General features: G+C 40.1%; 1 protein-coding gene across 1 annotated transcript; it reads right to left on the minus strand.

The window, feature by feature from the left end:
• Nucleotides 1-1,199: 1,199 nt before the first annotated feature.
• On the minus strand, nt 1,200-13,779 carry prr16 (proline rich 16). Its single transcript, XM_056464500.1, has 3 exons — nt 13,524-13,779; nt 9,974-10,610; nt 1,200-1,578 (listed from the first exon to the last, which is right to left on the minus strand). Exons 1-2 carry the CDS (start codon nt 13,653-13,655, stop codon nt 10,074-10,076), a joined length of 669 nt encoding a protein of 222 aa, XP_056320475.1. The 5' UTR covers nt 13,656-13,779; the 3' UTR covers nt 1,200-1,578; nt 9,974-10,073.
• Nucleotides 13,780-14,120: the final 341 nt, after the last annotated feature.

Raw genomic sequence — 14,120 nt, forward strand, 5'->3', positions numbered from 1 at the left:
TCAGCTGTGGCAACCCTTTATAAATAAGACACTGAAGGAAATGAAGGAATGTGTGTGTAAATATGAAATACACATTATTACACAAAAATAAAGTGTGTGTGTGTGTGTGTGTGAGTATAGATATATAATACACAGAATTACACAAGAATACAGTTTTGTGTGTGTGTGTGTGTGTGTGTGTGTGTGTTAGTGTTGTTACTCACCGCACACTTGAACAGCCAATCACGGATTACTTGAATACAGGAACACATAAAGACACTGAAAGCATCCTGTTTACTTCAGGGGAAACATTAAGATGAGTTTAGTAGAGTGTGTACAAACACACAACAGCGACAAAACAAAACATCATTCAAGAACACACACACACGAGGTGAAGAAACACACATCACTGGAACACACACACACTCAGACTTAAGAAAACGCATAACTGGAACACACACACACACACACACTATATCCCAAACACATACACACACACACACTGTATCCCAAACACACACAATGATGTGACGAAGCACATATGACTGGAACACACACACACACACACACACACACTATATCCCAAACACACACAATGATGTGACGAAGCACATATGACTGGAACACACACACACACACACACACACACACACTATATCCCAAACACACACAATGATGTGACGAAGCACATATGACTGGAACACACACACACACACACACACTATATCCCAAACACACACAATGATGTGACGAAGCACATATGACTGGAACACACACACACACACACACACACTATATCCCAAACACACACAATGATGTGATGAAGCACATATGACTGGAACACACACACACACACACAGATGTGGGGAAACACACGACTTGAACACAATCACACACACACACACACACACACACACACACACACACACAATAATGTGAGGAAACACACATGACTGGAACACACACACGCACGCACACACTAGATCCCAAACACACACACACACACATCCTGGATCCCAAACACACACACACACTATGATGTGACGAAACACATATGACTGGAACACACACACACACACACACAGACAGACAGAGATGTGATGACATGAGCGCCTCCTTGTGTCCATTGACAGCAGCAGCAGCAGCAGCACACACACACACACACTCAGATGATTTCTCCAGGTTGTTTTTAATCAGTACAGAAATACATCTTCCATCATATAGTGCGTGACATCTTTAAAATCATCTTAGAAAATATCAAAAATAGCATTTTCTGTACAAAAACATATAGAAGGACTCTACAAACTCATGATGCTCTGTGTTCTGGCAGCGCTGGACCGATCCGCATTACTCTGTGTTCCGGCTGCTTGGCTAGCAGCAGCATCACATCAGCCATCTCTGGCTCCTGCTGAAGGGGTGACGCTGTTAAACACAGTTCTCCAGCGCTGCTCCCTGCGGCCCGGCTGTGAAGAGCACCGATGTGATGTTCAGTAGAATCCGCTTTATCTGCAGCCTGCGGCTCCGTCTGTCACAATCAGGAGCGCTCGCTGAAGCCCACGTGACCAGATGGAGATGATCAGAGCACGAGACCTGCAGACACTAGAGGAACACAGGAGACATCAGGAGAGACCGACAGATGAAGATGAGGTAAACAGGAGACGAGACATCATGCTCAAAATAATCCATTAACTGTTAACAGAAAGGGCACGTTTGTAACCGATTAATGGAGTCAGTTAAACGATTAAAACACATTATTTTATATATATTTTAAGTTTGGCTGCATTAGGGGCCGATCACAGCGAACACGCTTTAAGCATTGAGAGGCGCATCTTTTGAATGGTTTACTAGCGGCCGCGAGTGTTTTACGCGCCTCACGTTTTAGCTGTGGACGGCTGAGTGCTCACAGTTAAAATAAGTCCACTCTGAGCAGAAAAAGCACGTTATATCAGTCTTTTTCATTCTCCAATAAAATAAAAGAGGAGGCGGGGTTTCTGTTGAGGTGACAGCAGGGTTTGTGTTGTCAAGACGACTACAGAGAACTTTTAAAGATGGAGGAGAGACTAGTGCACACTGTTTCAAGTTCTCCTAGGGCCTCATGTATGAAGACTCGCGTTGAATTCATACTTAAACATTGCGTACGGACAAAGCTGTAAATGTAAAAATCCTACGCACATTCTCTTTGTACATCCGAATTAACGTGAAACTGAGCGCACGTGCACGAGCGCAAAACCCCCCCTGCCTCCTCCCCCTAATGAATATGCTAATGACTCCACTTTGGCAAAACCAAACGAAAAAGCAACGGCAAAAGCAAGAAGAAGAGAAACTTCCTATCGGAGGCAGACCGGAGATAAACGGTGTTATTTGCATGTTTGTCCTCCGGAATTAATAACAAAAGAAAACAATTGAGCGGGAGAGTTTAGCTGACACGGTTAACACCGTGGGGTTTGAACAGCGCACTGTGAGGGAATTAAAAAAGAAATAGTCTGATGTAAAGGTGTACTATTTTAGGAATCATTAATAAGTGTGTGTGTTGTGTTAAGCCCATTTGAGCATCACATATGATTTACACATTTATTGAATGGAAATGTTTCTGATTCACGTGTGCAGATTCGTCTTCAGATGGAGCCTTTATAGCAGTGTGTGTGCAGTCGATCGCTCCGATTACATTGGGAAACCGGCGATCGCTGCATGGTGTGGAAACCTTCTATACCTGCTAGACATGCGGATGATCTCGTCCCACACAGCTGCCACTGCACGGCTCAAAGATACTGTGTAGTGTGCAATTTCACATAACTGCCTGTAGGAGTCGCTAATGGAAATAAAACAAACACACAGAAGAAGCACATGTACACCAGACATGAAGCTGGCGTGGACTAATGCACATTCACATGTTCATTTCATCATTAGTAAATCCAAATGTGAGCGTGAAAACTGGCGTACGCAAAGTTTACGCAGCGTTGATACATGAGGCCTCAGAGCTGTATTACTTTACAAACCTTAAATTTTACAATATTATTGAATATTACAATTATAACAACATAGACAGCAACACTCGTTTCCTTGTGACATAGAGCACTGCACTTCTTTTTTTCTTGTCAACAAAAAGGCAGTGTGATGCGCCTCGCGTTTTTGGAACAGAAAAGTGCGTTCACTGTGATCGGCCCCTTAATGTGCAACTGCAACACATATTAGTTAACTTATACGGTAACGTGCAACCACACGTGCCTACAGATATATTTGCCAAAGAAGCAAAATGGAAGAAGAATATTGCAGTTTGACACAGACGAGTTGATGCCAAACCAGCGCTGATGCCAATCACCTCCTGGATCTGCGTCATAAACACAACAGATAGCCTATAGTTTTGATCATTTAGTGTACAACCAAAAAACAACCTTTCCATTTGGAAAATTACAGTTATTAATAGATCTTATAAAATATCCATTTGTAAAATAGCCTATATAGTCTACGAATCAAACAAATCCAATGATTTTCTTGATTTTTGCATAATGATAACTCCGCACCAAACCGAGGCTTTCATTGTATAGCTTATAAAACATTGTTCCGTTCCTGTACATTCCTGTGTGGTGAGATTATTATTATTATTTTTCCTCACTAGTCTCTCTCTCCCTCTCTCTCTCTGTGCTCTCTCCCTCTCTCCCGCTTCCACACATACAGTGGCTCCGATTGGCTACCGCTGCCCAGTTGTTTGCCGTGTTCCCCCCTGACGTCACCCACGGTCTCCAATCCAGCCGCTGCCACCGTGGCATAAAAGTGGTGACAGGACGCTACTAGAGAGGCCCTGAATTTCTGTGTTATGTTGTGTGTCAGTGAAATTTGCTATCCGCTTTCTGTGTGTTACAATTTGGTATATGTTAGTTGTTATTTGTCTGTTCTCCATTTGTCTGCCGTCAGTGTTATGCGCATCTGAGGTTGGAGAGAGGGACAGGTAAGAATGTCGTGCGACACATTGTGCACACATAGTTTTGAATATCACTGTTGTTAGACACACTAGATAAGGGACGTGCTCCACCCACTGTGCTTTTGTTTTCTCATCGTAAACATTAGAGTAGGTTAGTGCATAATAGATGCGAAGATTCCTTTTCAATAACTGCTGTATTTTTCTTTTGGATATTTAGGGTAGATGTTAGGCCAATAGATTGTTTTGTTTGATTTATTTCTATTGTTTGGACGCCGCCCGCGTCTCATCTCTCCAACTCTCCCTTCGATCTGTTCAAACATCTTGTGTCCCATTTTGTCTGTAATTTCAATATATTCCTGTAAATATTTAATGTTCTTTCTATATACATATTTTTGCATTTATTATTGTCACTATCTTTGTAAATAAACTCACTTTATTGCATTTAGTTAGTCTTGGTATTTTGTCCCTCACTTGTTGATATTGTGTGTTTGCTCATGTGTTTCACCCAAAATTAATGTTGCTCTCCTTCCCCTTTACTCACCATCTTTAAAAACGGAACAAACATGTATGCAAAGTAATGCAATATCATATGTAAACAACAAAAGTGTTTACAAAAAGTCAACATGTGCGCACGTTGTCATTGTATTTCATCACACACAGCGTGCGCACATGAACAGCGAGTAACAGAGGAAAAAATAAGCACAGCTCAGAAGGCAAAACCAGACGCTCAAGACAATCTTTAAAATAATGATTTATATTAAATGTAACAAGGTTTTGTTATATATTAATAAGAGTGGAGCATTAATTAAGGGCATATTTAACGATCGATTTGAGGTAGCCTGATATTTTTATTTGACGGAAGAAGAAAACATATGATTGGAATAAAAGCTGCCTATGCCGGTTCTTATAAAGGATTCAGTCAGTGTTTTCATTTTGTAATCTAATTTGTCATTTAAGTGAAACTATCCAGGGCAGGCCTATTTATTTTATTCTTTTTATTTAGTTTATTCTTTATTTCTATGCTGTTGGAAACACTGCAGATGCCTGAAGAAGCTCTGTTGTGATATTCTGTTATTAATATGTTCACATGTTAAAATAAATCAGCATTTTAAAACGCGATATTTAATGTGTCACACACAAAATAGACATTTTTTCAATTAAATAATAATTTAATATTAATCTGACCAGTTAACGGTTAATATTCGATTAATGAGCATCGGTTGGCAAAATGAACCGAAATGAGCATCTGTAGGAGAGAGAGAGACAGATGGAGATGATCAGAGCATGAGACCTGCACAAACTAGAGGAACACAAGAGACGAGACATCAGGAGAGACCGACAGATGGAGACAGACAGATGGACAGAGACAGACGAAGAGACCGACAGATGGAGACAGACAGATGGACAGAGACAGACGAAGAGACAGACAGATGAAGAGACAGACAGCTTGAGAGACAGACAGACATACAGAAAGACAGAAGCACTGACAGGCAGATGAACAGAATGACTGACAAACAGACAGACAGACACACAGAAAGACAGACAGATGAACAGAAATACAGACGGACAGGCAAGCAGTGTCATTCAGTTAGAAAAGCAAACAAACAGACAGACACAGACGGTCAGAAAGACAAACAAACAGGCCTAGTCACAAAGACAGATGAACAGACAGACACAGATGAACAGGGAGACAGACAGACAGACATGAAGCTGTGGCTGATCAGCATGTGTGGATGTGAAATGAGATGCTGGTGTGTAGGAGACACTCATGAGGAATATTGATTCTGTCCTCCTACAGATCTGCATGAAGGTCTCTGAAACACTCAATCCGGCTTTCAGAGCCGTGTTCATGTTTGCAGATGTCTTTCCTCACAGTCAAACACCAGCTTTGACTAACAGATCCACACACTCTTCAAGTATGTCACCTGTTTCTTTATCCATCTATTATTACATGTTTGATGTGTTCATATAGTGAATCTGAATACATGACTATATCTTCTGTTTTGGTTTCTGGGAAGTGCTCGTCTAATTGAGATGAATGTTCATTTAAACTTGACCTCACCTCCTCTCAACTCCAAACTCAAACCTCATATCACAGCGACAGGTGGATTTTCAGAAGCATGTGATGTCTGATCATCACACATGGCGACGGTTTCTAGGGCTGAACCAATAACAGCCTGGCTGAGGAGAAACTTGACAATATGATTGTGAATGTTTGGTCACATTTCAGCTTTAAAGAGCACCTAGTTTACCCCTTTTCCAGATTTAAGACCAGTCTTTTGTGTCTCCAGAAAGTGTGTAGAGTTTCAGCTCCAACACACATCAGATTATTGATTAGACCTTTCAGAATGTTGGGATTTTCTGCTCTGAACACTCTGTAGCTGTTTTTGTGGCCTGTGCCTCTAATGTTGGTTTTCCTCGCACACTTTTCCCACATTTGACTTTGCACTGTATTTGCACGGTAAATGTGACAGGATACAGGTTAATCTCCACTGCTGTATGGATATCATTAATGTTTATGTACAAAATAAACCTGATTTAACGTTTACAAACTGGATAGCGTCTTCTTTTATAACTATATAGACATGCGGCTGTGGTGATGAGTAAATCTGAACCGGTCTTTTAATTTCGGTTTCTTTGCGCACGTCCTGCCTTAAGGATATGACTATACATGTTACTATGAAAACAGGTAAATACACTGCTGTCAATCAATTCAGTGGACGGGAAAACTACACTTCTACATCAAGTTGGGGTCCGCCGCAAAATGGGAGGGATTTGGATCCTATTTTAACATCAGGAAATAATAAAAAAAGAGAGTTATTGTGTTTCTTTCACCCCAATATGACCGTGGACACACTATACCTACACACAGTTCTGTCCAAACAGCTTACAGGAGAGGATTTTCACCATAGGTGCCCTTTAAGATCTCTCTGTTTGTGTAACTATTCACTTAACTACTTTGTAATAATATTCAATTACATGTACTTACTATATGATTAGGATGCTTGTTAGGTTTAGTATTATTCATTCATTTTCCTTCGGATTGGTCCCTTATTCATCAGGGGTCATCACAGTGGAATGAACCACCAACTATTCCAGCATATGTTTTATGCAGCGGATGCACTTCCAGCCGCAACTCAGTACTAGGAAACACCCATACACACTCATACAATACACCCAAATTTAGTTTATCAATTCCCCTATAGCGCATGTGTTTGGACTGTGGGGGAAACCGGAGCACCTGGAGGAAACCAATGCCAACATCGGGAGAACATGCAAACTCCACACAGAAACACCAACTGACCCAGCCGAGACTCAAACCGGCGACCTTCTTGCTGTGAGGGCACAGTGTGACACCACTGAGCCACCGTGCCATCCAGGTATTAGTTGCATGTAATTATGCATAATTAACTGTAACATATATATATATATATTAGGGGTGTAACGGTTCTCAAAAATCACGATTCGGTTTGATACGACACAGTGGTGTCACGGTTTGGTGTGTTTTTGATACAGCAAAAAAAGAAAAAAGCCAGAGGATTTCTCTGATTTTAATTTTTTTATGTATTAAAACTGACATCATTAAAGTATGATCTTGTTTTTTTTTTCTTTTACTTTAAACAGTGATAGAGCTATACCTCCGGGGTTTCTGCTTATCAGCAAATAAAACAAATCCTTCTTTATACTCAAAACCAAAAAGCCGCTTATAAAAAATAAATATAATATTGTAGGAGTTAAACAAATAAAAAGAAAAGAATTTAGTTTTTATATTGAACTCAGCTTCAATCAATTTTGAAGTACTTTTTTATTTTCAGACAGATGAGTGTCCAGCTTTTCTTCAGATAGCACAGATCTGCTTGATTTGACTGTCACCTGCCATTTTAGTGGATCTGAAAGCAGGAACTATCTGACTGAAATGGGGGAATAATGTAACGGGGCTCTATTACATTTAACATTTTCTTAAAACGGATTAAGATCTCTCATATGCATAGCTATAAATGTACAGATCGCCTCGGTGATTTGATCGCCCCTGTCTGAATGCTGTTCCAGTTCCAGTTACTGATTCCGTGATGTCATGTAAACAGGGCCGGCCCATGGCATAGGCAGTATAGGCAAATGCTAAGGGCGCAGTATGTCCAGAGGGGCGCCAGAAACGGAGGAAGAAAAAAACGTGTAACTTCCACTATACTTAACACTAGTTGGTATTATGACTTCAGAAAAGAATAAGCTCACATTAAATTAACTGCATAGTGCATAGCCTAAGCAGTATTAGTAGTATAATATAACCTACTCGCCTATAAGACCCCCCCCCTTCCGAATAATTAGACTTTAGGCTACCTGCTACGCTACGTTGTTCATTTTTGGATGGGTCAACATGCTTAATATGTCAAAACGTCCCAAACTGTCTAGTGCGCAGGGGAGGCAGAAAAAGAAAGGAAGAGGAGGAAAAACGTGACAAAGACAGAGGTAATGTTACGATAAAGATGATTATTTTACTGTATCCGTGATTGATATCGCCATTAATAATTAGCATGACACATACTTGTTAACTCTACGGTTTTCCCCGCTATCATCCCATTTAAGTATTTTCCCTTATTTGCCCCATAATGAGGTAACTTTCTATGAACAGTGAAAGTACCGTCAACACAGAGCCGATCTCAAATATATATATATATATATATATATATATATATACACACACACACATGTAAGTACATGTTACATATGTAATGAACACCTTAAAAGGATAGTTCACCCAAAAATGTAAATATTTGCTATTTACTCCGGCTTCAGTGGTCCTCGGATGTACATTGTAGGAAAAACAAATACTGTGGAAGTCAATGGTTATGCATTTCCAGCTTTCTTCAAAATATCGTTTGTGCTCAACAGAAGAACGAAACTCAACGGTTTGAAAGAAGCAAAGGAGAAAAAGTTATGACAATTTTCATTTTTGAGTGAACTATCCCTTTAAAATAAGTGTTACTGAATGCTTTTTAAATTTGCATGCATTAATAGATAAGTTTTATCCAAGGCATCTTAAAAGAGAGAAATGAAAGCAATTTGTTAAATAGTCAACAACAATCTTCTTTTAAGTTGCGTAAAGGGCACCCATAATGCAAAATCGACTTTTGGAAGCTGTTTGGACAGAACTGTGTGTAGTATAGTGTGTCCACTGTCATATTGCGGTTATATAAAGACAACAAGTGTCTATTTTTACATTTTCTGATGTTAAAATAGGATCCAAATCCCAGTGATTTTGAGGCCCACCACAACGTGATGTAGGAGTTTGTGTCCTGCTAACTTTGATAACGGCATTTCTGTGTCTCATCATTTCAGAAAGGCTTGAATAAACTCCACCACAAATACATCAGATAAACGTGGTATTTTTGACTAATGAGCTGGATTTCTGCTTTATCCGTGCCTGTCTCTGTCACTGACTGCTGTTTGTCTGATGTAACGCAGTAGAAACAGACATGGTGGGCGGAGAGAAATAGCTCATTTGCATTTAAAGACACAGGCTACAAAAACCGCTTTGCTTTGAGCTTAAAATGGGCATATTCTGCATTATATAATAAATAAACTGATGGGTATTTAGCTCAAACTATTCAGACACATTCTGCAGACACCAAAGACTTACTTCACGTCTTGTAAAGGGGTAAAATAGAAGCCCTTTAGGTCTGCTAAATGTATGAATGTAAATGTGAAATAATGTAATATACAATGGAATACAGGGGCGGCACGGTGGCCTAGTGGTTAGCACTGTGGCCTCACAGCAGGAAGGTCACTGGTTCGATTTCTGGCTGGGCCATTTGGCATTTCTGTGTGGAGTTTGCATGTTCTCCAAAAAACACGTGGTATAGGTGAATTGAGTAAATTAAACTGGCCATACTGTGTTAGTAAGTGTGAATGTGAGTGTGTTTGGGTGTTTCCCAGTACTGGGTTGCAGCTGGAAGGGCATCCGCTGTGTAAAACATAAGCTGGGTAAGTTGGCGGTTCATTCCTCTGTGGCGATGAATAAAGGGACTAAGCTGAAGGAAAATGAATGAATGAATGATAATGGATTACAACTCTTACCGCTCGACATCTCCAGAGATGCATCAGTGTTTCTCCTCCTTCAGGATCCAGTGCTCCAAACAAAAGGAAACTATAAAGTGCAAAAACAGCTCAGTCTGCATCAAACGGTCGTACTGGTGGACTTGCGTAGAATGGTCTTCTGTGGTTTTTGCGCTGGAAACGCGAGTCCGCCATTCTCTGGGCACTGATGGACAGGACTGGGCTTGCTATCCAGCAGCTCGGTGTGTAAGTGCAAATCCGTGTTGTTCATGTCGTACTGCAGGTCACAGTCCGGGCAGTAGCCGTGATACTGGACCTTCTCGCTGAACCGCACGCGCTCCCGTGTGGTCTGAGGACAGCGGCCGGTGTGACCCTTCTCACGGCTGAGCACCAGTGCTCCGTTGAGCTCCTCAGATCGAGATGGAGCGCTGCGGGGTGGAGGCGGTGGAGGGTTGGGTCTCTTCAGGACGGTCAGCACTGATGGAGGAAGCGACGCAGGTCTGAACAGCGTCTCCTCTGGGTAGATCTTAATGCTGGAGGCCGTGGTGGTGGTGGTGGTGCTGCTGGAGCTGCTGTTAAGTGTGTCCGTCTTGGAGCTGTCCGTCTGCTCCTCTTCCAGATGAAGATCAGACGTCAGACAGTCGATCTCCTGAACCACCTGACCAACACAGAGCAGAAGAAGAATGATGGATTCCATTAATGCACTGTGAAAAAATGCTTCTTACTTGAAAGTGATCTCTTAGTCTATGCTGACATTATCTTCAGCAGCTCAAACACTCTAATGGCTAATGGACAGACGGCTGCTTCTCACTCAGGGCTGCTGTTTATGCTAATGAGATGGAGAGATGATGGGCACTAGTGGGCGGGGCTTTCCCCCTCTGATGACACGTACAAAGAGAGAATGTCAATCAAAGTGTTTCATTCATCAAGTCTGATTATAACAAACACAATTAATTCATATTTACAATTAGAGGCTATATATAATGTATATATGACGACACACAACTGTGTTTAAACTACTGGCTGATTACAGTACTTTTGTCATTAAAGTAGATCTCTATGTTTACACAGATCAAAAACACATGCATGAAGGTATACTAGATGATGTATTGTTTTCATTAAACACAAGCTGGATCCATTTAACATTTACCAAGACATTAACTTTAGTCAATTTCATTATTAAACATTAATAAATCAGTTGATCATATCAGAATATTAATAACTGAATTAATAAACAATGAATATTGTATTATATCTAAGATTAATATCTATATTAATGTGTCTCATTTTAATAACTCCAATAACTGAAATAATGATGGTTAAAGGCTGATTAAATATTGGCTGATAAACAGTGGTGCTTCTATTAAAATCAACAGTGTGTCTAATCAATATAATATAATAAAGATAAAACGTCTCATTTTGGCATCTGCATCAAATTAATTTAACTAAATTTATCTTCTATAAAGAGAAAGATTCCAAGTAAAGCGTCTAAATTAAGAATTCAAATCATTTAAATGTCAATTAATGAGCATTTTGGGGTCAAACTTTGATTCTTAAATAGACTCTTCTATTTCTAGACTTTTTCATTCTTGATATAAATATGACCGACAGGAGTTTTAGACGTTGAAACTATTGTTACACTTAATCACATTTAATCTTATAAAAGTCACTAAAAAATGGATCAAAGTCATATTTTTTTCTCATAATCAGAAATGAAATAGGATGCAATCTAATGTAAGGCAGAAAAAGCATTCCTAATGTTTTAATGCATAAAAACCCTCTTCTCATGCGTGACCCACATTAAATCTTCACAATGTTATCAATTTGACTGCACCGATGCTTTAGGATAGAGTTGGAGATGAACTGATCTGATTAGCGTCTAGATTATTATTTTCTTAGATTATCGAGTTTGGCACATACAGTATCTGATAAAGTTTGCATCTGCAATAGTCACATCGTAGCGTGTGCAATGTCCAGTTATGATTATAGCTGATCAGGTGCAATAGTTTGTCAAAGTTCATCCATAATGTAGTGAAAGTTTATCATTTGCATGTTTCTAGACCTGTGAAAATTATTAAAAACCTTTAATATTATTAAGCATTTCAGAAGAGCTTAAAAGATAAATAAATTCTAGCTCATTTCTAGCTTTAGATTACAAATATATTTGATGTTTTATTTATTTATGTGATGATTACTATACAGTGATATTTACATGTAATTATTCATGTATTCTGAATTCTTTCCAGAAATAAAAAGCTCTTCAAGTCATCTGCTCAAACTGCATTTATCACAGAAATGCTAAATATCGCAATATTCGTTTTTTCCAATATGGTGCAGGCCTTCCTGACACTGTGTATTACTGTAGAGGGGTTTTAAATCAGTCTACTGTACAAGAGAAATAAGGTGAAGGTGACCTGCACTTCAGATAAACAAATCTGGTGCTTAAGAGACGTGATTTGTTATATAACAGCAGAAATGGATCAAATCAATAACTTCAGTGTCTCCAGGAGACTCATAATAGCTGCTGAAGTCATGGATGACCTCCGATGTTCAGTGAAGGACACAAAGCAGCAAGTGTTTTCACTTCATCCAAGGTGACTTACAATCCAGCAAATGAGCGAAGCGTTCAGCGCTGCCATGATACACTTATTAACAGTACAGCACTGACACTGTGTGTGTGTGTGTGTTTCCCTGTCCTACAATCATTCACAGGACACAGAACACATGCGATCCTCAATATCACCACCACACAACAAATTAATAACCCTGAATACACACACATAATAATTCTAAAAACTGCTAGTGATATTTTCATTCATTTATTCATTTTCCTTCAGCTTAGTCTCTATTTTTGAGGTCGCCACAGTGGAATGAACCACCAACTATTCCAGCTTCGCAGTGGATTCCTTTTCAGCCACAACGCAGTACTAGGAAAGCTAGTAATTTTACAAATACAAATAAAGAGTGAAAAAACATGACTGTTTAACTTAGTAGACTAATAATTAAATCATAATTATTCTTATAAAGTCTACTGCAATAATCATTGACAACACGTATAAGTAGGTCCAATTGTATCTGCACACATCCTGTACAGTCATATATGACTAAATACACTATAATCACAAATCTCTCGTAAAATTTAACTATTATTATCACACAACTCTTGTCTAATGAACAGAACTGCAGGGTGTGAAGATATTAAAAACATTAGCTTGATGATTTACTGTAAATCTGCTTTGGCACAATCTCTATGAACATCCTGTTCACATTCTCATGATGACTCGTGGACTGATTACTTGTTTAGCGGATAAATGCTTAATAAAGAACACGGGAACCTACTGTCAATGTGATATACTGTATGTTATATACGTGTGTGTGTGAAAGAATGAACGCACGGATGAGTGACAGCTGTCAGAATCAGAAGAGTCGAATCTTTGACCGCGAGTCGCTCGAACAAGCCCAAGAGGTCTGTGCTGATGCTCGTAAATGTCATGTTTACTGAGGCCTCCTCGAAGGACCTGAGCATCAGATGCCTGTAGCAGACCTTCATCATCATCATCATCACACTCACCTCTTTCAGCTCCTTCGCCACATCCTTCAGGTCTCCTAAGATGTTCTCCAGATCCTCCACGATGCTCCTGATCTGCCGCTTCACTTTAACTTTACTCACGCCTGCGTCCGGTTCCGCCGCGCTGCTGGACATCCTCCGAAGCGGCCGGGCGGGTCACGGGCGAGCGGCGTGTTTTCTCGTGACCATCGCACATGATAATAACAAAAATAGTCTTCGCATGTTTCCTCGCAGATGCAGAAGAATCTCGAGCAGCGCGTCCCGGTGAACCCGCGCATGCGCAGCGCTGACACAAACACTGACGCTGCTGCCGAGTCCTAGAGGAGACCAACGCTCAATCCCAACCGAAAACACTGTTCTGAGATCAGCTGAATCCTGGAGGAGCGCTCAACCGTCACTCACACCGACGAAAACACTGTTCTGAGATCAGCTGAAGATTGAACCGCCACTCACACAGACAACACAGTTTGAGATCAGCTACTTTACTCCTTATATATATATATATATATATATGTACATACTTTACTATTTTACTGTAAAGTTACCTCAATTTAACTGACAAACGGCCGCCTCAAGACCTGAAACCGCCTAAAAACCTTT

This window comes from Danio aesculapii, chromosome 8, assembly GCF_903798145.1.
Source record: "Danio aesculapii chromosome 8, fDanAes4.1, whole genome shotgun sequence".
Classification (NCBI taxonomy): domain Eukaryota; kingdom Metazoa; phylum Chordata; class Actinopteri; order Cypriniformes; family Danionidae; genus Danio; species Danio aesculapii.

Coding starts and splice junctions, on each gene's coding strand:
- prr16 (XM_056464500.1), bottom strand. CDS start 13,655: ATGTCCAGCAGCGCGGCGGAACCGGACGCAGGCGTGAGTAAAGTTAAA. Junction 10,611..13,523: donor TGGCGAAGGAGCTGAAAGAG/GTGAGTGTGATG, acceptor TGTGTTGGTCAG/GTGGTTCAGGAGATCGACTG.